The 20,589-nt window shown below is 35.6% G+C and overlaps 5 protein-coding genes across 6 annotated transcripts in view; 3 read left to right on the forward strand and 2 right to left on the reverse strand.

Moving 5' to 3' along the window:
• ck (unconventional myosin-VIIa ck) overlaps window positions 1-2,746 on the reverse strand; it is a 29,846-nt gene extending 27,100 nt beyond the window's left edge. Inside the window, exon 1 of the mRNA XM_089837520.1 lies at window positions 2,511-2,746. The gene's annotated coding sequence lies outside the window, so the exon portion shown is untranslated. The remainder of the gene's footprint in view (window positions 1-2,510) is intronic.
• A 367-nt stretch (window positions 2,747-3,113) lies between these two features.
• Window positions 3,114-4,838, forward strand: LOC149676530 (homologous-pairing protein 2 homolog). The gene has a single exon (XM_089837573.1). It carries the CDS (start codon window positions 3,253-3,255, stop codon window positions 3,886-3,888), a length of 636 nt encoding a protein of 211 aa, XP_089693699.1. The 5' UTR covers window positions 3,114-3,252; the 3' UTR covers window positions 3,889-4,838.
• Window positions 4,839-5,245: 407 nt separating this feature from the next.
• Window positions 5,246-8,244, forward strand: LOC149676531 (UBX domain-containing protein 7). The gene is made up of 9 exons (XM_089837549.1): window positions 5,246-5,380; window positions 5,617-5,767; window positions 5,835-5,965; window positions 6,028-6,143; window positions 6,223-6,369; window positions 6,802-6,946; window positions 7,014-7,087; window positions 7,166-7,604; window positions 7,669-8,244. Exons 1-9 carry the CDS (start codon window positions 5,284-5,286, stop codon window positions 7,911-7,913), a joined length of 1,545 nt encoding a protein of 514 aa, XP_089693675.1. The 5' UTR covers window positions 5,246-5,283; the 3' UTR covers window positions 7,914-8,244.
• LOC149676532 (gamma-tubulin complex component 2-like) lies at window positions 8,231-11,305 on the reverse strand. 2 transcript variants are annotated; one of them, XM_089837535.1, is made up of 2 exons: window positions 11,110-11,304; window positions 8,231-10,822 (listed from the first exon to the last, which is right to left on the reverse strand). In XM_089837535.1, the coding sequence occupies exon 2, from the start codon at window positions 10,753-10,755 to the stop codon at window positions 8,416-8,418; it is 2,340 nt and encodes a 779-aa protein (XP_089693661.1). In that variant the 5' UTR covers window positions 10,756-10,822; window positions 11,110-11,304; the 3' UTR covers window positions 8,231-8,415. The 2 variants fall into 2 exon arrangements, with proteins under 2 accessions (XP_089693661.1, XP_089693660.1); XM_089837534.1 differs by having other exon boundaries at window positions 8,231-11,305.
• A 213-nt stretch (window positions 11,306-11,518) lies between these two features.
• Karybeta3 (karyopherin beta 3) lies at window positions 11,519-20,523 on the forward strand. Its single transcript, XM_089837533.1, has 16 exons — window positions 11,519-11,678; window positions 11,934-12,014; window positions 12,091-12,283; window positions 12,344-12,774; window positions 12,831-13,274; window positions 13,337-13,426; window positions 13,507-13,680; window positions 13,770-14,072; window positions 14,131-14,263; window positions 14,711-14,929; window positions 17,246-17,418; window positions 17,487-17,654; window positions 17,732-17,929; window positions 17,996-18,369; window positions 18,451-18,592; window positions 19,302-20,523. Exons 1-16 carry the CDS (start codon window positions 11,598-11,600, stop codon window positions 19,383-19,385), a joined length of 3,288 nt encoding a protein of 1,095 aa, XP_089693659.1. The 5' UTR covers window positions 11,519-11,597; the 3' UTR covers window positions 19,386-20,523.
• The last annotated feature ends 66 nt before the right edge of the window (window positions 20,524-20,589 follow it).

A 20,589-nucleotide genomic window follows, 5' to 3' on the forward strand; every position in this document is an offset into this window, starting at 1 on the left:
TATTTTCTTGTTTTAGGGAGCTAATCAATGTTTGGAAGCCCATATCTAGGTAATTAAATGTTGTAGACCCCAGCATGTTCTTTGATAACACTTTCCATTCAGTTTGACCCTATATAAGAATACAGTACCCTTTCATTTATGGCAGACTTAACAAAAACACCATGTATGTATTTTTAAAACCACTCTTTATCTATAATCGAAACTGGTTAATAAAAACGTTGATGGACATTAAACCTAAAAATACAAGTTAATAATCAAAATTCACTCATGCGAATGAAAAGCGAATTTTAGAAATAAAAAAAAAAAGAATTAAAAGGCAAGAATCCCGAAGAGATGAGTTCAGTTTATAGAAACTTTGAAATTTCAAATTCCCATAAAAACGATTCTCTTATCTCAAAGATACTAAACCACTTTTACGGAAAAGATTTTGGGAGAAAATTTGTAAGTTTAAAAAAATATATAATGATGCAAATTTCAAAATAGCTAATAAACTCGACTAAATTAAGTTCGTATTACTTAATTATAAAGAGGATAATTACTATTTGAAAATGCAGTGTTCAAATTCAAAAACGCACCATTAAAATCTTAAATTTTGATGAATTTAAAACGCAAAAATATTTTCTTTTTAAAGATAATTTAAGTTATTTATAGATTAAATTTCAAAGTAATATTTAATGATATTCATTATTTTCATGAAACGTTTCGAGTTTATTTCTTTTATATATTAAGCAGTGACTTTTGAATGACAACCAGAAAAACCCCAAATAAAACCCAGAAAAACCCAATAAAACCGTGCATTTTCGAGACAAAAATTAATGGTACTTCATATTTTAACAAAATAACATCTGATTTTAATTCATTCACTGCCCCTTAGACACGAAGATTGACTTATATAAATTTCACGGTATGTAACTATGGTTACGGTACACCTCGGACGCATAAGAAGAAAAAAAGAGTTTAAATCAAAGTAATTGCACCTTATATTCATTTCAAAAGGCATGCAGGGTATACTGTCATTACTATATTAAGTCCTGCCTTAGAGCATATATGAACCGATGACGCGGGTAAGGTTGCGAGAAGACTTAATTCTGCATAATCTATAAGCAATTTTACGTTATAATCTATGCTAAATTATCAATTCATTCCACTGTAGTTAAGAAATGTATGGTATGGTGCAATATATTATCAGGGTCATGATTTTTCCACAATGAATACAAAATAGGCCTAATAATTAAGCCTAAAAGTTCTAGGAAACTTTTGGGATTTTATTCGAATATGTGCCAAGTTTACATTTCATTTCAACACTCGGTAAAGGTAAAATGCAACAACTACAATCATGCAAAGGTATATATATATATAAATATATAATATATATCAATACCATAAAATTAAAGGGTATAAAAGTTTCCCCGTATATTAAATACCAAAGTTATCATTTGAAAATAAGGGTGGTATAGTAGTAGTTAAGCGGCTTGGGAAACTTTAATAGAAATGTCAGTACAAGCCACTCAAAGAATACTAAAATTTTTGAGTGAAGTTTATAAAGAGTGACGTACAATTTTCTATAAAACCTACGCAATAATACTTGGGTTTCCTTTTTATTACGAAAGTAGTTAAATTTTGACTAATTTTAAAAAGTTGAAAACTTAACCTTTTAAATCATATATTAAGGCTTATGGAAATTTTAAATATACATATTTTTAAAACTTTTTAACCCACGTTAAAATCTGCCTACACTATATAACTAAAAAAGAGGTGAACTACTTTGCGTGTTGAATTAAAAGAATTTTTAAAAATAAACTTGCAAATTACGGAGGTGGTCAGTGAAAAAAAGGGGTAAAACCTAACCTACACACTTTCATTTGTACAGTACCACGTCGGTACTTTCTGGTACCAACCCCAAAATTAAAAACCATCTGATTTTTAGGCCTACTAAATTTTAGTTTCTATAATAGAAAATAATTCTACAGATAATTAACACTAAATTATGCTAATTATTAAGTTTTAAGAGTGAATTGCTCTTTAGTAGAATTTATTTCAATGTAGAGCTTTATTTCTCTCTTTCTAGGAAATAGGTGCAATAAATCATATTTCACAATTAAATGTCCAAAGGTATGATAACGTAATCAGTGGGTATAATTAGAGATGAGCAATTACGAAAAGAATTTATTGGATGAAATGAACATCGGGGTGTTATATATAAGATTCGAATTTTCTGGCTAACTATACTATGTTAAATCATAGTATCAATTAACAAATGATTAATGATGCTAATTAAGATTAATATAAATTAGCCTAAATTCCTAAAAAAAAAAGGCTAGAAATTCTAATTATAACATAAGGATTTTAGTTAAGCCTATTTCTATGGGACAGGTAGATTAAATGTTTCAGCATTCAACAAGTAGTTTTAAAACTTATCAAAAAGGTACACGGACCACAGGGCACAGGCGCGAGAGTTCCCTGACCAAGGCCTAGATACGTAATGATTTGGGCGAAAAGTTCATAGCTACCTTTTTAGGCCTAACGAGGCGACCTTCCAATTTGCGTCAGGTAATCCTTTGTTTTTGCCGATATCCGATAGGTTTTCGATTAAGTTCAAAGCACAAACATACAAAAGCATAATTAAACGCGATATTTACGCGAAAACCGCATTTTGAACGTCGAAATCAATAGAAAAATCACTCCGCGCACAAATTCGGACTCGACGTAGAGGCCATTTTTGACACTACAGCATAAACAACCGGTAAATTTTTTACCTGAAGGCAAAAGCGCCGCGCGAAGCTTTCGGATGAGCTGCCGCTGCCGCGACGGTCATACGGGGGAGGGAAGAAATATTCCCGCCTCTAGGCTTAAGCCCCTTATCAGTACGCGAATTTTTCGAATTTTTTTACCTTACCGCCTTGATAAAACAGCCGAAATTTAATTGTTAACGATAAAACTTATCAATTTCGGGTGTATTAAAAATTATCATCACTTTAAGGTTACTTTCGAAATAGTTTTCGTGAAAAATTTGGTTATAATTTTAGGTATAAATGACCAATTTGTACCACCAGCGCGTGAACCGGAATTACGAATTTTCATAATCTTCAGCGCTGCTTTTAACCAATCACAAACCGACTAACCAAACGGAAGCGATTGTAGCAGAAAGCCCGGGGTAATTTGATTTTTGACGTTTGATCGCGAACGAGGCTTAGCATTTTTTGATGAGTTTAAAGTTAATTATCATAGTTTTGAGTTGATTTAAAATTAAGTATGAGTAAAACTAAAGAAATGGAAGCTAACAAAGTCGTTCTAGACTACTTGCAGAAGCAAAATAGACCATATAGTGCCGTTGATATATTCAATAACCTACATAAGGAACATGGTAAAACGGCCATCACTAGAGCCTTGGAACAACTCGCCCTAGATAAAAAAATTATCGAAAAGACTTATGGAAAACAAAAGATCTACTTTTTTGATCAAAATGCGCTTCCTGAAGCCTCTGACTCGGAATTGGATAAAATTAATGCTGAAATTGTTACCTTGAACCAATCAGTTAAGCATTTGGAACAAACTATTAAACTTCAGGAGTCCGAACTGGCTAAACTAACTCAGAGTTTGACAACACCTGACATTGAAAACCAAATAGCCACGTTAACTAAAGAAAACGGGGAACTAAAAGCGCGTTTGGAAGCCCTAACAAAAAACAAGGATGCAATTAACCCAAAAGAACGTTTGGATTTGATCAAAAACCATGAGAACTTTGTTAAAGAATGGCGTAAACGCAAAAGAATTGTTACTGATATTACAGATGCCATTTTAGAAGGTTACCCTAAACCTAAGAAGACATTATTTGAAGAAATGGGTTTAGAAACGGATGAAGAATTTAAAGTATCTTTGCCAAAGTAAATCAAAATCCTGTTTAAAATGGATTTAAAAACCCAAAAATTTGTTATTATAAATGCTGATGATTTTGGGTATAGTTCTCAAAGAAATAAAGGGATTATTAAGTGTATTGAAAATGGAAGGGTCACTTCTACTTCAGTTTTAATTAATGGAACTTCATTAAATGAAATCAACTTGTTATTAAAATACCAAGGATTGATTTCAATTGGACTACACTTTAATATTACCGAAGGTTTACCAATATCTGATTTAAAAGAAATTCCATCACTTGTAGACTCTAAGGCCGGTCATTTTTACGGCAAATTTGGAATTCATAAAGCTTTGAGTCATCATTTAATTGACCCCAAACATGTAGAGGTTGAATTAAAAGCTCAAATAATTAAATTTAAAAACTTATTTGGTTTTAAACCTAGTCATATAGATGGTCATAATCACATTCACATCTTTTCTGGAATTAGAGAATCTTACGCTAAAGTTTTAGCCCAGGAAAATATTTATTTCACTCGGTTACCCATGGAAATACTTCCAAATGATTTTGAAACTCCTAATATTAGTTTTTATCAAAATATAGTTAAAGAATGTGAAGAAGCAAAGTTAGTTTTCTTTAAAAATAATTTAAAATGGCCGCCATATTTTATTGGACTGTCTACAATGGGTAAAAACTTAACATTTGAAAATTTGAAACGTTCTTTTTTGATAATTAATGATCAATGTGATCAAGGTCAAGAGATATGTGAAATTATGACTCACCCTGGGTTTATGGGAGTGCAAAAACAAGGTGGGTGTGGCCTAGGTCCTGATGATTTTGAACTTTCAAGTGAGCGCCAATTTGAATGTGACTTTCTCTGTGGTGAATTTGGTGCTTTTTTGAAGAGCCACAGTGTTACTTTGAAAAGTTATAATATTTGTAAAACGTTGTAATTAAAAATAATAAAAATGTTTTATTGAATAAATTATAGTATTGATTTCTCTTGGTCCCAACTAAGCCTCGGCCTGACCCTTGTCTATAAATGTTTTATTTATTTATTTATTGAGTGAATGATTGCCCACAAAGTCATCAAAGTGACGTGTAAATGGGCGTGTAAATGGGCATCGTACGTAGTTACAATTGAATAAATTATAGTATTTCTCTTGGTCCCTAAACTTATGCCTCGGTCTGACCCTTGTCTATTTAATTATTAAAATTACATTAATTAATTTAACTGAGTGGAGGTTGCAAAATGTTTAATTAGGCCTATTTCTAGTGTTTCAATTAATTTTTCTTTTAATTTTTGGCGCCATTGCGGTCGCTAGTAGCCGAACCAAAACAATAATACAGTACTGCCATCTCGGTAGATAAAGACTTTCGCGCAATTTTATTTCTCCAAAATTATTAGTAAGAGAGTATTTCCAAAAACAATGGCGTCAACTTCAAGGGGTCCATCCTCGTCAAAATCCAAATCTAAATCAAAATCCATAAGCCCAGCCTTAATCGAACAATTTTGCGCAGTCACTGGTAACTAATTAACATAATAATGTCACTCTTTAAGCCTAAATATAGGCTTAACGAATCCAAATTGTCAAAAAAAATGTACTAAGCCTTGGGTTTTTTCAAAATGGAAATCCATGGATTTGGAATTTGGAGACGGAGTGTCCAAAGATTCCAGATGCAATAAAATCAATGCATAAATGCATTTCCTGGATTATTAAGGTTTTTAACTGAATTTTCGACACAATCCTGAAATTTTTTAGGCGCTGACAAAACTGTAGCTCAACAACTATTAACTTTTTGCGATGGAAATCTTGAAATGGCAGTCAATATGCACGTAGACTCTGATATTGTTCCTATACCAGGGTCAACTTCAGGGGCAGATAATCCCATTCCCGCCACTTCTGACGAAACGTAGGCAAAAAAATCCGTCTCAATCACTTAATAATTCATCCCTAATACTGTAAATAATATCAACTAGGGATGTCAGAGCTCCAATTCCGCCTACACAAGGCATTCTTGTTGAAGAAGCGTATAATTTTGGTTTTAGAGGTCGTAAAAGACCTTCTACTAGCGTATTTGATGGATTCAGGGACTTTCAAGCTGAAACTAGTTTGTTTCAAAGCTAATTACACTCTTAATTTGCTTAAATATAATAAAATTAATATCTTTAGGATGGCAAGAACGCGAATTAGGAAATTTATCAGAAGCTGCAATTAGAAAACGTAAAACTTTAGAAGATTTGTTTCGTCCTCCTTTAGATCTGATTCATAGAGGAACTTTTGAATCTGTAAAAGCTTAAAAAAAAACAAAAAATATTATAAAGCTTTCAGAGTTAATTTTACATGATTAAACTAATCCTAATTAAGGCCAGAGATGTTGGGAAAACCTCAAATAGATGGTTAATGGTTAACATACAAAATGGACAAGAATTTGCTTGTCAAATTTTAAATAGAGATGTTTGGAGTCATAATTCAGTTAAAACCCTAGTTAAAGAGCATTTTGTCTTCTGGCAGGTAAATTTAATTAAGTTTAAGCAGAAGTGAGATGAGACTAGAAGTGAAGGGCTCTAGCATTGATAGTAGATCCTGGCACTAGTGAACAAATTTGAGGATTTTATGCCACCGCTTCCATCGCGCCTACACTAGAGAGAAAAAAGTTGGTCGAGTTCCAAAAACATTTCCTATCCCCTTCCCCTCAACCTAAAGCCGCGGAACACGAACGCGGCTCCTTGAATCTAGTTCGGCCGTCTACCACCGCGAGCCTCTCACCTTTTTCGAGGGGAAATTCTGAAACCGCCACCAGAGGGCCAACCGTTCGTGTGTTATCAAGAATATTCACTTTCGCCAAGTGAAGAATTTGGTTAGCTCAGTACTTCTGGTCTCATCTCACTTCGTCATTAAATTTAATGAGTTAAACTTAATCAATCAAGCTATCTCAATTTATAGGTTTATCACGATAGTGCTGAAGGAGCTAGATTCATTCAATTTTATAAAGTAGAAGAATTTCCATATGTCGGAGTTTTAGATCCAAGAACAGCGGAAAAGTTATTAGTTTGGAATGGAAATGAAGCTGCCAATTTCATAGAATCAAGTAATTTAGTGTTAATTAAGTTAATTATAATAATTAAAATTAATTGCGCATTTTTTTTTTAATATAGTTTTAGATTTCTTGAGTGATTATCCATCACCCGATGGAACGACTAAAGTTAACACAGAGAAAAAGCAAAAAGTGGTAAAAAAAATATTATAATTTACCTGATTTACAATACATTTAGTAAAATACATAATTTTATAATTTCTTTCATATCAGGAAAGTATAGTTGACATCAGCGAAGACCAACAAATTGAGGCAGCAATCCGGGCTTCCCTAGAAGAATCTAAATCCTCGGTTAAAAAAGAAGTTGATAGTAGTTTATCATCGGATAATGATGACAGTGACTCTTCTTCCATCGATTTAGAGACATTCGATTCTGAACCAGAAAGTAGTTCTACTACTACAACAACGAGTTTTGCTCAAAAAAATGAACGTTCATTTTACCCCGATAAACATAAAAATGGGGAAACTAAATCCAACAGTTCAAACTCTACAATAACTAGCGCGAACAATGAAACCGTCGTAGTTAGTAATAATAAGGAAGACACGGCGCCGCAACCATCAACCTCAAAGCCCAACTGCCACTTAGAAAACCATAAAAACATATCGGATGACGAAGAACAAGACTGGAAACCATATTTGGGACCAGAAGATGGTATACTTATTAAGTTTAATTAGTAATTAATCTTTACCTATAATCTAATTATTCTATTTAACAGATCCAAAGTCGGAATTACTCCTAAGATTTCCAGAAGGAAATAAAAAACAAATTTCATTCGCGTCTTCCTCCCAATTAAAAGCTCTGATTATTTTTGTGGCTGCGCAAGGTTTTCCCGAAAGCGATTACGAATTAGTGACAACTTTTCCTAAACGCCAATTAAATCTATCATCGTCGGAATGTACTTTAAAAGAATTAGGACTTTATCCGCGCGAAACGATTTACGTTCAGCTCAAAAATTCCTGAAAACGCGCCTCCACGTCCAAAGTTCCAAAATTTGAAATTGTCAACTTAAACTAATTTCCCGGGTCATAAACTCATTGTTTTTTTGTATTTCTTTCATTGCATTTCCATTTAAAATTAATTAATTAAAATAAAACTTTTTGTAAAATTTGTCGTCATAATATTTCAATATATTATATTTTGTAACGTCCAACTTTTTATACCGATAAAAATAGATTTGTGCGAGATTGTTTATAAATAATTGAAAATGTATAAATAAAAACAAAGTGTGTGTGTGTGAAATCTGCATTTTTCTTCTTTTTTTTTGAATAAATTTTGCGTTTTTTGACTGAAATTGGTTAAGTTTTATTTAAGTTAGCATTGCGTTTTTAAACATTGATAAATTACTTTCTTCGTGTTAACAAACATTACTAAGGGTTACTAGTTACATTCTAGGAAGGGGGTTAGAAGTTAGAACGACAATATTAGTATTCTTGATAATATAAATGACAATGTTCGAAGATTTTTAAGTTTGAAAATGGAGTTCATTCATATAGAACCCGTTGAAATCCAAACGATACCACATATTAACGAGTTTATCTCCGTAATTGAGCTTATCGTGGCTGGTTATTAATTGCAGTAACTCTGACAAGTTGTTATTAAATTCGGTGTGAAAGTTTCCAATACGGTTCTTGAATGTTAGTGGTATTGTTGCAGTTTCTACTTGAGGAACTGGCGCTTCCATTGGAGTTTCCACGACAATTGTTGGTTTTTCGACTCCAATCATAGTTAATTCGGCTTCCACCGCGTCTTTATGCGTCGTTTTCATAAAGTTCGAGAAGGAAACGCATAATTTCAGGAGTTTAACGAGAGTTTTAAGCAACGCCGGTATCATAAGCATACAATCTTTCATGCAGCTATCCAAGAAGGCATTATGAAACTGGATGACATCATCGACGTTCGATACGTCCTGCATTTTAGAAAGCAATTTATGCCAGTGTGGTTCGATTACTTCGAAGTTCATGTAGTATTCGATGGCTTGTATGAAACTTAACATCCTTTGACGCAGAGCGAAGGCGGAAGCGTACCCTCTGGAAGCGTCTAACGAATAAGATTTGGCCACTTTATTCATCAACCAAACGTTGCCCAATAATCTCTCGACGTATTTGCAAAAGAAAAGTAATCGAAACAACATCTGGTAGCAAGTTTTCGAGTGTTGATTGATAACAAGACTTAATGGCCATTTAACGTTGTATTGAAAAGAGAATGCTTCAACTCCAGTGATGCAAAACTCTTCATTTTCTGACGAGCTGAATTCCTCCGGCATTCTCGGTTCCCCAATATGGATTATCTTTGACATGTGAGTGACTAAATCGTAGTCTTGAATAACGGTGCTGAGGTCGTCTTTGTACTTGTCCGAATTAACGACGCTGGTACGCAATGACAACTCCAATAAGAACTCCAATCGAGTCGGGATCAAAATGTTGATGTCTTTAGACAATTCTTCCTCCGCCATGTCCATGAATTGAACCACGAAATCACCCTGATCCATCAAGAAGTAGTGTTTAATTGACCTTAAACGTCCCATCAGGTCGCAATCGTCCATAAGCATCTTTAGGAGCATTTTACTGGCGTAATTGTAGGCCTTTTCCGTTTGCTCAATGTATTGGTGTAGTTCCACGCTATATACCATCCTTTCGGTATCGGGAAATTTGATATCGTAACCGCATTGCTGGATAACATTCAGATATTTCCCGGTACGTAGAATTCGGTCCCAGACCTTTTCCAGGAACAGTGGTATCTGATCCCGACAAATGGTGTATTTTTTCTCCCAATATTCGTCGCTGTTGAATGTGCAATCTTTCTGTTTATCCGTATGGTTATCCACAACAAAAAATTCCTTGTAGGGGTCTGATATTATTCCTTTGTATATCCATTTCTCAAGGATTTCAAAGTACGGTATACTGGCGGCTTGAAGAAGATAGATTAAGATATCCTGCATCTTAGCATCTCCTGTCTGGCAAGTTAAGATGCGATGCAAGACACTCAGAACCATTCCTCCGTGGCATTGACCTTGATTGATGTTATCGCAGACGTAAGACAATGAACACATGTTCTTCTCAGTAGGTTGCAAATAAAACCAGACTTTCTGTAAAGTTAGCCCTGTTGTGGTGAATTGATGTTCCAATTGGGCAATTAGGATGTAGAAGTCTTTTAACAAGTGTCTCATTGCAGCTGCTAAAGCGTGATTGACTAATCCATGATGGAATAAATTTCGTTCTTCAATGAATCGTACGACTGTTGAGAAGTATTGGCAAATGGGTAGCATTCTTCCGACTAGAACTTGAAATGAAGAGTGGCAGCTTTCGTCAACATACATTTGACGTTTCAATGAGCCATCTTCTGGTGGTAATGAGTAGATGTAATCTCCATTAATTCCACCCAGACAAAAGAGCAGATCCTCAATTAAATGGTACTCTTGAACGTGTAAGGGGAGTTCCCCCAAATTTCCAACATCCCTTCCAGGAATCACATTGAAATCCCAACTCAATCCACGTTTGGATTCTGATGACAGTAGATTGTGCAATCCAATTGATCCAACATTTTGCGCGGCTTGACTATCCCTTTCCCCTTCTCGACCATCGAACTTTTCTCGAACAGTTTGATGACTTTCATGTACAACGTAATCTGCTTTTTGAGACGCTGCACTACTCATTTTGGCACGATGTTCAGCATTACGTTTCAATAAATGCTTAACACTTCCACTCTTTTTGTCACTAGCTGAAGAAACAATCTGGGACAGTAGACTAACGGTGGGGTCTAATTCTCTACGATTTTTCATATGCAGAGCTTCGTATTTGTTCATAACAGCCTCGGGGTTTGAAACAGTTTCTGATAAGGTTTTCGCACAGGCTAACCCTTGAACCGGAACGCTAACATTGGGGGTACGATTCTTTAATAAATGCTCCGCTAAAGAATTTGCCGAAATACTTCCGGATTTATGGTCTTTAACCTCAAACAAGTTCATCAGTTCGTTTACATGATGGTAAACAGTTAGATCGTTTGACATTTTGTTTATTGAAAAAATTTTGTGACAATATTTAAACCTTGGTCTATCACCCCAACCAGAACTGCTCTACAAATTACCCTAGCTTAAGTTACATAAAAATTACGGCAATTTAAACACAAAGACACACACGCTTAATTAATGTGTTTTTACCTTAGATTTCAATTATTTTCCATTTGTTTTCACAGCTTTCCCCAGATAAAATCGTCAACTAAACAAATCGTACTAAACTGTCAAGTGTCAACCGAACGGCGGGTAAACACCTTTCTACTTTCCGCGCCAAAAATATACAGTTTCACCTTTGGTTTCATAAAATATAGCCCACTCGATCACGTGCAACACGACGAAAGCTGCACGCGCCATAGAGGGGCAGCGCCAAAGAACTCTTTGGGCAGCGCAGCGTCCGTGAACGCGAATCGAGTGGGCTAGCCGTTATAATAAAATAAACCAATCAAGTTATTAAGGCCTATTTTTCGCCTACAACGTCTAGACGAGGGTGCCATTCCTATTGGTTGAAAACGGTGATGAGTAATCCTGACAAAGGGGATACTCGTGATTGGTCAATTCAGACCTAGGTTTCTCGAGCTCGATGTGCATTATTAATTTGTTCTTTTAGCGCGGTAACCGGTCGTTTAGTCATCATGGCCGAGGAACAGGGCCAATTTGACGCCTTACTTCTAAACTTTCTTAATCCCGATAACGTAATTAGAACTAAATCAGAGGTAAACTAAAGTCTATTTTTCAATAATAAAAAATTATTTACTAGTGTTTTAAGCCTAAACCTTCATTTAATAATTTTTTCGCTAAGCCTTGGCTCTGCGTGGCGGAATTTTTTTTTATCAATGTCAAAGCCAGGCAGGGTCCAAGTCTAAAATATGAGAAAAACGTGTTCAATGACGTATCTCTTAAAACATTGTTTAAATTAACTAACTAATAAATGTTCCTAATTCTATATTTAACTTGTTTTTTATCCGTAGCAAACCTTCGACACAATACCTGTTGAAAATAGAGTAGTTTTTCTTCTAAATAGCGTATGCAATGCGGCTAATGGTGAAGAAGTATGTTGCAATATTGCAATTCGACCCCGAAAACGCTAATTAAACCTTAATAACGCTTATTTATAATGATTATAAGGTCCGACAAATGGCCGCGGTCCTTTTAAGGAGGCTTATAACCAACGACTTTGATGAATTTTATAAAAAACTGAATGAGGCAGCCCAAAATCAAATGAAAGCCCAGTTACTATTAGCCATACAACAAGAATGTAGTTTAAATTTAAGAAAAAAAGTTGCCGAGGCCGCTGCGGAATTCGCCAAACATCAAATAGGTCCAGACAAAATAATATAGATTATTAAAACAGGAACTTACCATCTCTGATAAACTTTAGATGATGAGGCAAACAATCTCTGGCCAGATTTCTTGAGGTTTTTATTCGAATGCGCCAATTCTCCCAATGGCGTCTTGAAGGAAGTCGCTTTGCACATGTTTTCTTGCGTTCCTGGCATCTTTGGCAACCAACAAAGTCGTTACATGAACGTCATTGAACAGATGCTTTTACAAAGCTTGCAAGATCCTTCCAATCCGCAAGTTCAACACACCGCCGTGAAAGCCACAACGGCATTCTTGGTCACGCACGAACGCGAAAACGGAGTTCAGAAACAATTATCCAGTTGTTTGCCACCGATGTTGCAAGTCTTGTCTCAAACCATCGAAGCCCAAGATGATGATACTGTCTTGAAAAATATTGTTGATTTGGCTGAATCGTGTCCGAGATTTCTTAGAAGTCATCTCGAACCTCTTCTCTTCTTAATGACTAAGGTAGAATTAATTTAACAAAAAGTTAAATTAATTCTTACGACTTGAATTCTCAATAGACTGTAGCTGACACGAATGTTCCGGACACTTGGCGTCACCTCTGTTTAGAAGTTATTGTTACAATGGCGGAAACGGCGCCAGCCACAATGCGAAAATTAGGCAGCAAACACATAGGGACGGTCATCCCGTTAATCTTAAACATGATGGTCGATTTGGAGGAGGATCCTGATTGGTCGACGGCCGATGACATCAGTGAAGATGACAATGAAAGCAATCCCGTCATTGGCGAATCTTCTTTGGATAGGTTAGCTTGCGCCATTGGTGGGAAAGTCGTCTTACCGCTGGTCATCAGGTGTCTACAAGATTTATTCGCCAGTCCAAATTGGACCCATCGTCACGCGGCCTTGATGGCTGTTTCCGCCATTGGTGAAGGTTGTCACACTCAAATGGAATCCCTTTTGACCGAAATTGTTTCGGGAGTTTTGCCATATCTACAAGACCCTGTAATTAAGAAAGCTTTTAAGAGGATTAGGCGATACTAAACTTAATTACAATTAATTTATAGCATCCTAGAGTAAGATACGCGGCCTGCAATGCTTTAGGTCAAATGGCAACTGATTTTTCACCAGTTTTCGAAAAGAAATTTCACGAACAAGTAATTAATATTTACTTGAATTTGAATTTCAGAAAATGATTAAATTAAATTAATTTAATCATTCATTTCTTCATGGATAGGTAATTCCGGGTTTATTAGAGCTTTTAGGCAATAACAGCGAACCGCGAGTTCAAGCTCACGCTGGAGCCGCGTTAGTAAACTTCTTTGAAGAATGTCCCAAACCCGTTTTAGCGCCTTACCTTGACAGTATAGTAGCCAAATTAGAAACAGTTCTTACTTCTAAATTCAAGGAGGTATATAATCCCACTTAAAATTAAGTTAATTAATTAAACCGTCCGTAATTAACTTAATTTTAATTTTACTCCGCGCATGCATTTTTCAGTTAATTGAGAGAGGCACCAAACTGGTTTTGGAACAAGTAGTTGTTACTTTAGCCTCGGTTGCTGATACAGCCGAAGAAAAATTTGTTCAATATTACGACCGTTTTATGCCGTGTTTAAAATACGTCATACAAAACGCCACCACCCCCGAATTGCGTTTACTCAGAGGCAAAACCATCGAATGCGTTAGTTTAATCGGGTTAGCGGTAGGAAGGGACAAATTCGTCAGTGACGCCTCTGACGTCATGGAAATGTTATTAAAAACCCAAACGGAAGTTGGAATTCTTAGTGACGACGATCCTCAGGTTAATTAATTTAACTTAATTGGGGTTAATTAGGATTAAAACCAATGTTTTTAAATAGTTGGCTTATATGATATCAGCATGGGCGAGAATATGCAAAATTCTCGGTAAACAATTCGAACCGTATTTACCGTATGTAATGGGTCCCGTTCTTAAAGCAGCCGCTTTAAAACCCGAAATTACGCTGTTAGATAGTAAGTTAATTAATTAATTAATTTATCCCCCACGCCTAATTACTTAGTTTAATCAAGAAGTGATATCTAGTTTATTAGGGAGAAGGTGTAAGATGCCTTTGTATTCGCGTATTCCATAGTCCCAGTCCCCCTTTCAAAATACAAGGGGGGGGGGACGTAAAAGGAGGCCGCCGGGCTATTTCGGAATTGCCTCTCCTCAGTCGGAAAATATGACTGTAATTTTCCCGTCATTCGCATCGCCGCGCTGACGTGAGTTTTCAAGAACCAATGAGATGATGGTTGTAATTTAGAGGCGGCGGGGATTAACTCGGATGCCTACTATACGTTTGGACTAGAGATAAAGCTAGATTATAAATGTGGAGGCGAATTTATACCTTCTCCCTAATAAACTAGATATAACTTCTTGGTTTAATTACTTACGCGTTTTCATTTTGGTTTTTATCGCAGGTGATGATATGAAAGTTGTGGAAGGCGACGATGATTGGCAATTTGTTAGTTTAGGAGAACAACAAAATTTCGGAATTAAAACGGCGGGATTGGAAGAGAAAGCCACCGCCTGCCAAATGTTGGTTTGTTACGCTCGCGAATTGAAGTATGGTTTCGCGACTTACACCGAAGAAGTTGTGAAATTAATGGTGCCCATGCTCAAGTTTTATTTCCATGACAATATCCTTTTCCTGTTTTATTATTATTATTTAAGTTTAATCACGATGTTCCTGTTCATGGGGGTGGTAGGGAAAGCTCCTAACTCCGATGTTCCTGTTCATGGGGGTGGTAGGGAAAGCTCATAACTCCGATGTTCCTGTTCATGGGGGTGGTAGGGAAAGCTCATAACTCCGATGTTCATGTTCATGGGGGTGGTAGGGAAAGCTCATAACTCCGATGTTCATGGGGGTGGTAGGGAAAGCTCATAACTCCGATGTTCCTGTTCATGGGGGTGGTAGGGAAAGCTCCTAACTCCTAAGCTAAGATTTGTTGACTCTATAGTGTAGTTAAGGGCAGGCTTTTAGACCAACATAGATATCCCTGCAGTGTCAAGTCAACTCTGTCCCACTGTAAGATTTCAGATTCTTTGAAAGAAAGAAAAGTTTGTTTCCCCATCAAAATACAAAAAGGAAATCTTTCTTTCTCTTGGTGCCAACCTCCTGGAGAGACTGCAGGTGTGTTCTGTTACCTCTCTGATGTTTATCACTGCTCTTTTGAAGAAAAGGATTGAATGGCAGGGGCTTTCCCCAGGGGACCTGGGAAGCGGCTTGGCTTTTGCTATGGGCAGTAATCCCCAACCCTAGTTTAAGTACCAGAGGTAGAATAGCCCTACCCCATTTCCCCCCCCCCCCCTTCTCAGGAGAGAGGTAAGTTTTTCCAAGAAGTGGCTATAGACTCAGTGGCGACGTCTATTTCAATAGTTGGGACCATAGAGAATATATTGTATAGGAGTAGATAGTTGTTGTATTCAGTTCTGGTTATATTTTTTTTTTGAGCTATTTCCCGCTCTTCTTGGTAGACACGTGGTTACCTTTGTCTAAATATCACTCACTCCATAGAGGATATTCATTAAAGCGGAAGACATTTTTCAAGCAATAGGGAGAGGGAAAACCCATTCTTGCCACGTCATAGGCTTATATCTCTTACCTGGATTCCATCCCCCTAACGGGGGAATTTCAGTATCGCGCCTACAAACGCTCCCCTAAGTAGAGGTATAAAATAACGTCGAATGTTCTTCCCCTCCCTGACAAACGCCCTCTCCCTATTATGATATGTCTTGTACAATGGGGGAAAAACCGGGAATGAATAGTCAAAAGGTCCCTTATGTATTTATTGGTAAAGGGTAAAGTGTCTACTCCTCTATTATATATCCTCTATGGCCCTACCAACTACAACACCCCCTCCTCACTCCAGAGAGAGGAAAGTTTTTCCTGGAAGTGGCTATTCAAATAGAGGGGACAGAGATGTCAAAACAACTTGAATAGAGAACTGAGAGTGGCATGCTAAAAGGCCCTTCTAGATAAGAACAGTCCCATACCCTCCTGTAATGTTAAAGAGAAAAAAAAATATCACAGTTTTTCACTAAATTTGTCATAGAAAATTATCATGGGGGGCCAAAACCTATAAATCAACAGACTTAGCACTAAAATGTTAACAATAAGATAAGGAAAACACACCCATAAATCAACAGACTTACCACTAAAATGTTAACAATATTTCTTTAAACTACAATAAGATAAGGAAAACACATTTTATAAGTAACTGGGGGGGGGGCATTTCTAAGCTAAGAGAACCTTTTTAAACTCCTGATAATGAAGTTTATGGGGCTTTCCACATTCCAAAGAATTGGTCATTTATAGCCCTTACTGAGGGGAGCATGAGTTAATTGGAACCCCCCATCATAAATCACTACAAGGGCAATAAATAAGGGTCATTAAAGTTCCAGCTAGGGGCTAACAGTTTAAAGTCTAAAAAAAAATCCTGGTGTGGGAACCGAATGATAAATAAGGCACAGAAAGTAAAACTAACACTATTACCAACAATTGCGAAATCAAAGGAAAAATCTAACCAAGAAGTGATATCTAGTATATTAGGGAGAAGGTATAAATTCGCCCCACATTTCCAGCTTTATCTCCAGTCCAAACGTATAGTAGGTCCGGAGTTAATCCCCCCCGCCTCTAGATTACAACCAGCATCTCATTGGTTCTTGAGAACTCACGTCAGCGTCAGCGCGATGCGAATGACGAAAATTACGTATTTTCCGACTGAGGAGAGGCTGCGAAATAGTCCGGGGCCTCCTTTTACGTCCCCCCCTTGTATTTTGAAAGGGGGACTGGGACTATGGCGCGCGAATACTTAGGCATCGTATACCTTCTCCCTAATAAACTAGATATCGCTTCTTGATCTAACTATTACAAAATACTCCGTTGGGTACCCAAAATGTGTTATTGGCACAGCCCTAGTTAAAGGTTTATCCTTAATTGGTTATATCAGCACCAGTTCGAATAGCAGCGGCCGAATGTCTTCCCTATTTATTAGAATGCGCCAAGATTAGGGGTGATGAATATGTCTCTAATATGTGGAGTTACATTTGCCCCGAACTTTTGGCCGCCTTGGATTCAGAACCTGAGAAAGACGTTCTATCAGAACATTTACACGCTTTTACACAGGTTAATCGATTAATTGTAGTTTATTCGGTTATAGATTAAATATTAAGATTGGTTGGCGTGTATTATAGTGCGTTGAGATTTTGGGTCGATCAGCTTTGAACGAACAATCAATGTCAGAATTGATTCGAATTCTCGATAGCGGTATGAAGGAATATTTTGAAAGGTCGCAGGAAAGGCAAGAAAAAAGGAGGGACGAAGATTACGATGATTTAGTTGAAGAGGAACTTCTCGACGAAGTAAATTAATCTAATTACCAACAATAATTAGTTTAATTTTGGAAATTAAACCTTTGAGTAATTAATTAATTAATTAGGATGATGAAGACGTTTATCTCTTGAGTAAAACGTCCGACGTAATACACGGAGTTTTCTCAGTTTACAAAGAAGATTTCTTGCCCTGTTTCGAACCTTTATTACCGCATTTTGTCAGATTATTGGGACCCGATCGTCCCTGGTCTGACCACCAATGGGCGTTATGCGTATTTGATGATCTGATAGAACACGGAGGCCCAGTAATTAATTAATTTCTTTTCTAACTGGTTGCGAAGTCTTTTTTAACTCTGGGTACATCTTGACAGGGTTGTGGAAAATACCAGGAATATTTCCTAAGGCCACTGAGAGACGCTTTAGGTAGTAGAAGCTCGGAAGTTCGTCAAGCAGCCGCCTACGGAGTCGGAGTTTTGGCCCAATTTGGCGGTGACGTTTTTGCCAACGCCTGCGCCGATTTTGTCACGCCTTTAATGGAGATGATAGCTCAACCCAATTCCAGAGAACCGGAAAATTTGACGGCGACGGAGAACGCCATTTCAGCAGTCACCAAAGTCTTGGAGCATAACGCTTCCCAAATCTCCATTCCCGCCATCTTACCTCATTGGTTGAGTTGGTTGCCAGTTTGGGAGGATGAAGATGAAGCTCCTCACGTCTATGGCTTTCTATGCACCCTTCTAGAACAGTAAAGACCTATCGGAAGATTATTATTATATCCGTGAGAAATATAATTCCGTTTTAAATTAATCTTGTTTTGTTTTATCAGGAACAATCCATTGTTATTAGGAGTTGATAATTGCAATCTTCCTCATATCGTCATGGTAATGGCGGAAGCATTCGCCAGAGAAGCCATAGCTGTTGATTCTGATGTCGGAAAAAGAATGATCGTATTATTGTCCTCTCTAAAGGTAATTACTAATTCCTAATTAATTCTTTATTATTTTGTATAGTTTAAAAGTAGTTTTGTTTTTATTTTGAATAGTTTAAGAGTAGTTTTGTTTTTATTATAGAATAGTTTAAGAGTAGTTTGGTTTTTATTGTAGAATAGTATAAGAGTAGTTTTGTTTTTATTATAGAATAGTTTAAGAGTAGTTTGGTTTTTATTGTAGAATAGTATAAGAGTAGTTTTGTTTTTATTATAGAATAGTTTAAGAGTAGTTTTGTTTTTATTTTAGAATAGTTTAACAGTAGTTTTGTTTTTATTTTGAATAGTTCAAAAGTAGTTTTGTTTTTATTTTGAATAGTTCAAAAGTAGTTTTGTTTTTATTTTGAATAGTTCAAAGTAGTTTTGTTTTTATTTTGAATAGTTCAAAGTAGTTTTGTTTTTATTTTGAATAGTTCAAAGTAGTTTTGTTTTTATTTTGAATAGTTCAAAGTAGTTTTGTTTTTATTTTGAATAGTTCAAAGTAGTTTTGTTTTTATTTTGAATAGTTCAAAGTAGTTTTGTTTTTATTTTGAATAGTTCAAAGTAGTTTTGTTTTTATTTTGAATAGTTTCAAGAGTAATTTTGTTTTATTTTGAATAGTTCAAAGTAGTTTTGCTTTTATTTAGAATAGTTTAAAAGTAGTTTTGCTTTTATTTAGAATAGTTTAAAAATAATTTTTTGTTATTTTATAGACAAATGAAAATGTATTCAACGCCTGTATAAGTCAACTTCCAACACCTCAACAACAAGAGGTCCTACAAAAACTTTTAGCTTAAATCTTTACGTTCCTTAATTAACATTAATTTTAAATGTTTTCGAATTAAATATTTTCGTTCCTTCAATATTTGCAAAAGAAATAAACGTCTAATTCTTCAATAAAGAGAAAAAAAAGTTAACCAACCTTCTTTGGTACAATTAAGATAAATAATTTTAATAAAATTAATTATATTTCTACCCAACAGGGCCAACAGTTTATTTTGTAATTTAGAATTGTTCTACCAAAAAAGTTCTGTAACCCTTTCATGATTTTATACAATTTAATTTAACCAACTTGTAAAGAAATTTGAAACCTTTTTGAAAATTACAAACTAACATATATAAAATTTTGTATAAAAATCAAAATCTGAAAGAACCACACCGTTAAAAACCCCACTAACCTAATAATATAAAAATTTAGCACCGTAAACAAAACAAAATACATGTACTATGGTATGTGTGTTTAATTTAATTGTTCAGTAGAGTTAAGGGTTTTTAAAATAATTAAAATTTGTTATTAAGGAAATAATTAACGTAACGAGTCTGTTAATGAGGAGGAGAGAAGTTGGGGGCAGTGAAACTAAAAGTTTTCGAAAATAAATACTATTTTCACACAGACTATCTTTCAATTTTGTAGATAAGTATTTTTTATTATCGCAATTTTCTTCTTCAAAAATTAAGAAGAAACCAATGTAAATCCATCGCCTGTGTTTTGTTGTTAAGTGCATATCAATCAAACCAATCTCCCCCCTCCCCCCCCCGGTATTATTGTAACTTTGAAACTAGTTGCTTTGTGACAGGAATTACCATAAAGAAAACTATCTTTCAGGAAGATTATTTCTGTTTTCGTTTTCCCAAATTGGAGTTTCCATCGAATTAATTTTAAACAACAGAATGGTCCGTTAAAAATTGAGCTTAAATTCCTAACGTCGACGCAAAAAAAAAAGGGTTCCTGTTGCCAAAAACTATACCCCACTTGTAATATTTAAATACACTTTGTCAGCAATAATGGAATAAAATACTGTATTTAAAAAGCTTGCTAATAAGCAAATTATTAAATCAAACCTCTTTGTTTTGATAATATAATCTTGAAATCGAAAAATTTCCTTACGCGAGTCGCGTAAATCGAGAAATCAAATAAACTAATGAATTTACTAAGCCTTGGTCTCAAATTTCGTAGCCAAATCCCTTACCAAGTTACTATAACTGTCCGAATGGTTCAAA

This window comes from Phalangium opilio, unplaced genomic scaffold, assembly GCF_054372755.1.
Source record: "Phalangium opilio isolate 3A_F unplaced genomic scaffold, DU_Popi_V2 ptg000045l_1, whole genome shotgun sequence".
Taxonomy (NCBI): Eukaryota; Metazoa; Arthropoda; class Arachnida; order Opiliones; family Phalangiidae; genus Phalangium; species Phalangium opilio.

What these genes read in the sequence shown, in the direction of transcription:
- LOC149676531 (XM_089837549.1), top strand. Translation starts at nt 5,284, where the DNA reads ATGGCGTCAACTTCAAGGGGTCCATCCTCGTCAAAATCCAAATCTAAA. An exon ending in ACAATTTTGCGCAGTCACTG is followed by an intron (nt 5,381 to 5,616) that starts GTAACTAATTAA and finishes GAAATTTTTTAG; the next exon opens with GCGCTGACAAAACTGTAGCT. An exon ending in GGACTTTCAAGCTGAAACTA is followed by an intron (nt 5,966 to 6,027) that starts GTTTGTTTCAAA and finishes TAATATCTTTAG; the next exon opens with GATGGCAAGAACGCGAATTA.
- LOC149676532 (XM_089837534.1), bottom strand. Translation starts at nt 10,959, where the DNA reads ATGTCAAACGATCTAACTGTTTACCATCATGTAAACGAACTGATGAAC.
- LOC149676530 (XM_089837573.1), top strand. Translation starts at nt 3,253, where the DNA reads ATGAGTAAAACTAAAGAAATGGAAGCTAACAAAGTCGTTCTAGACTAC.
- Karybeta3 (XM_089837533.1), top strand. Translation starts at nt 11,598, where the DNA reads ATGGCCGAGGAACAGGGCCAATTTGACGCCTTACTTCTAAACTTTCTT. An exon ending in CAAGTTTTATTTCCATGACA is followed by an intron (nt 14,930 to 17,245) that starts ATATCCTTTTCC and finishes TTATATCAGCAC; the next exon opens with CAGTTCGAATAGCAGCGGCC. An exon ending in CTATGCACCCTTCTAGAACA is followed by an intron (nt 18,370 to 18,450) that starts GTAAAGACCTAT and finishes TTGTTTTATCAG; the next exon opens with GAACAATCCATTGTTATTAG.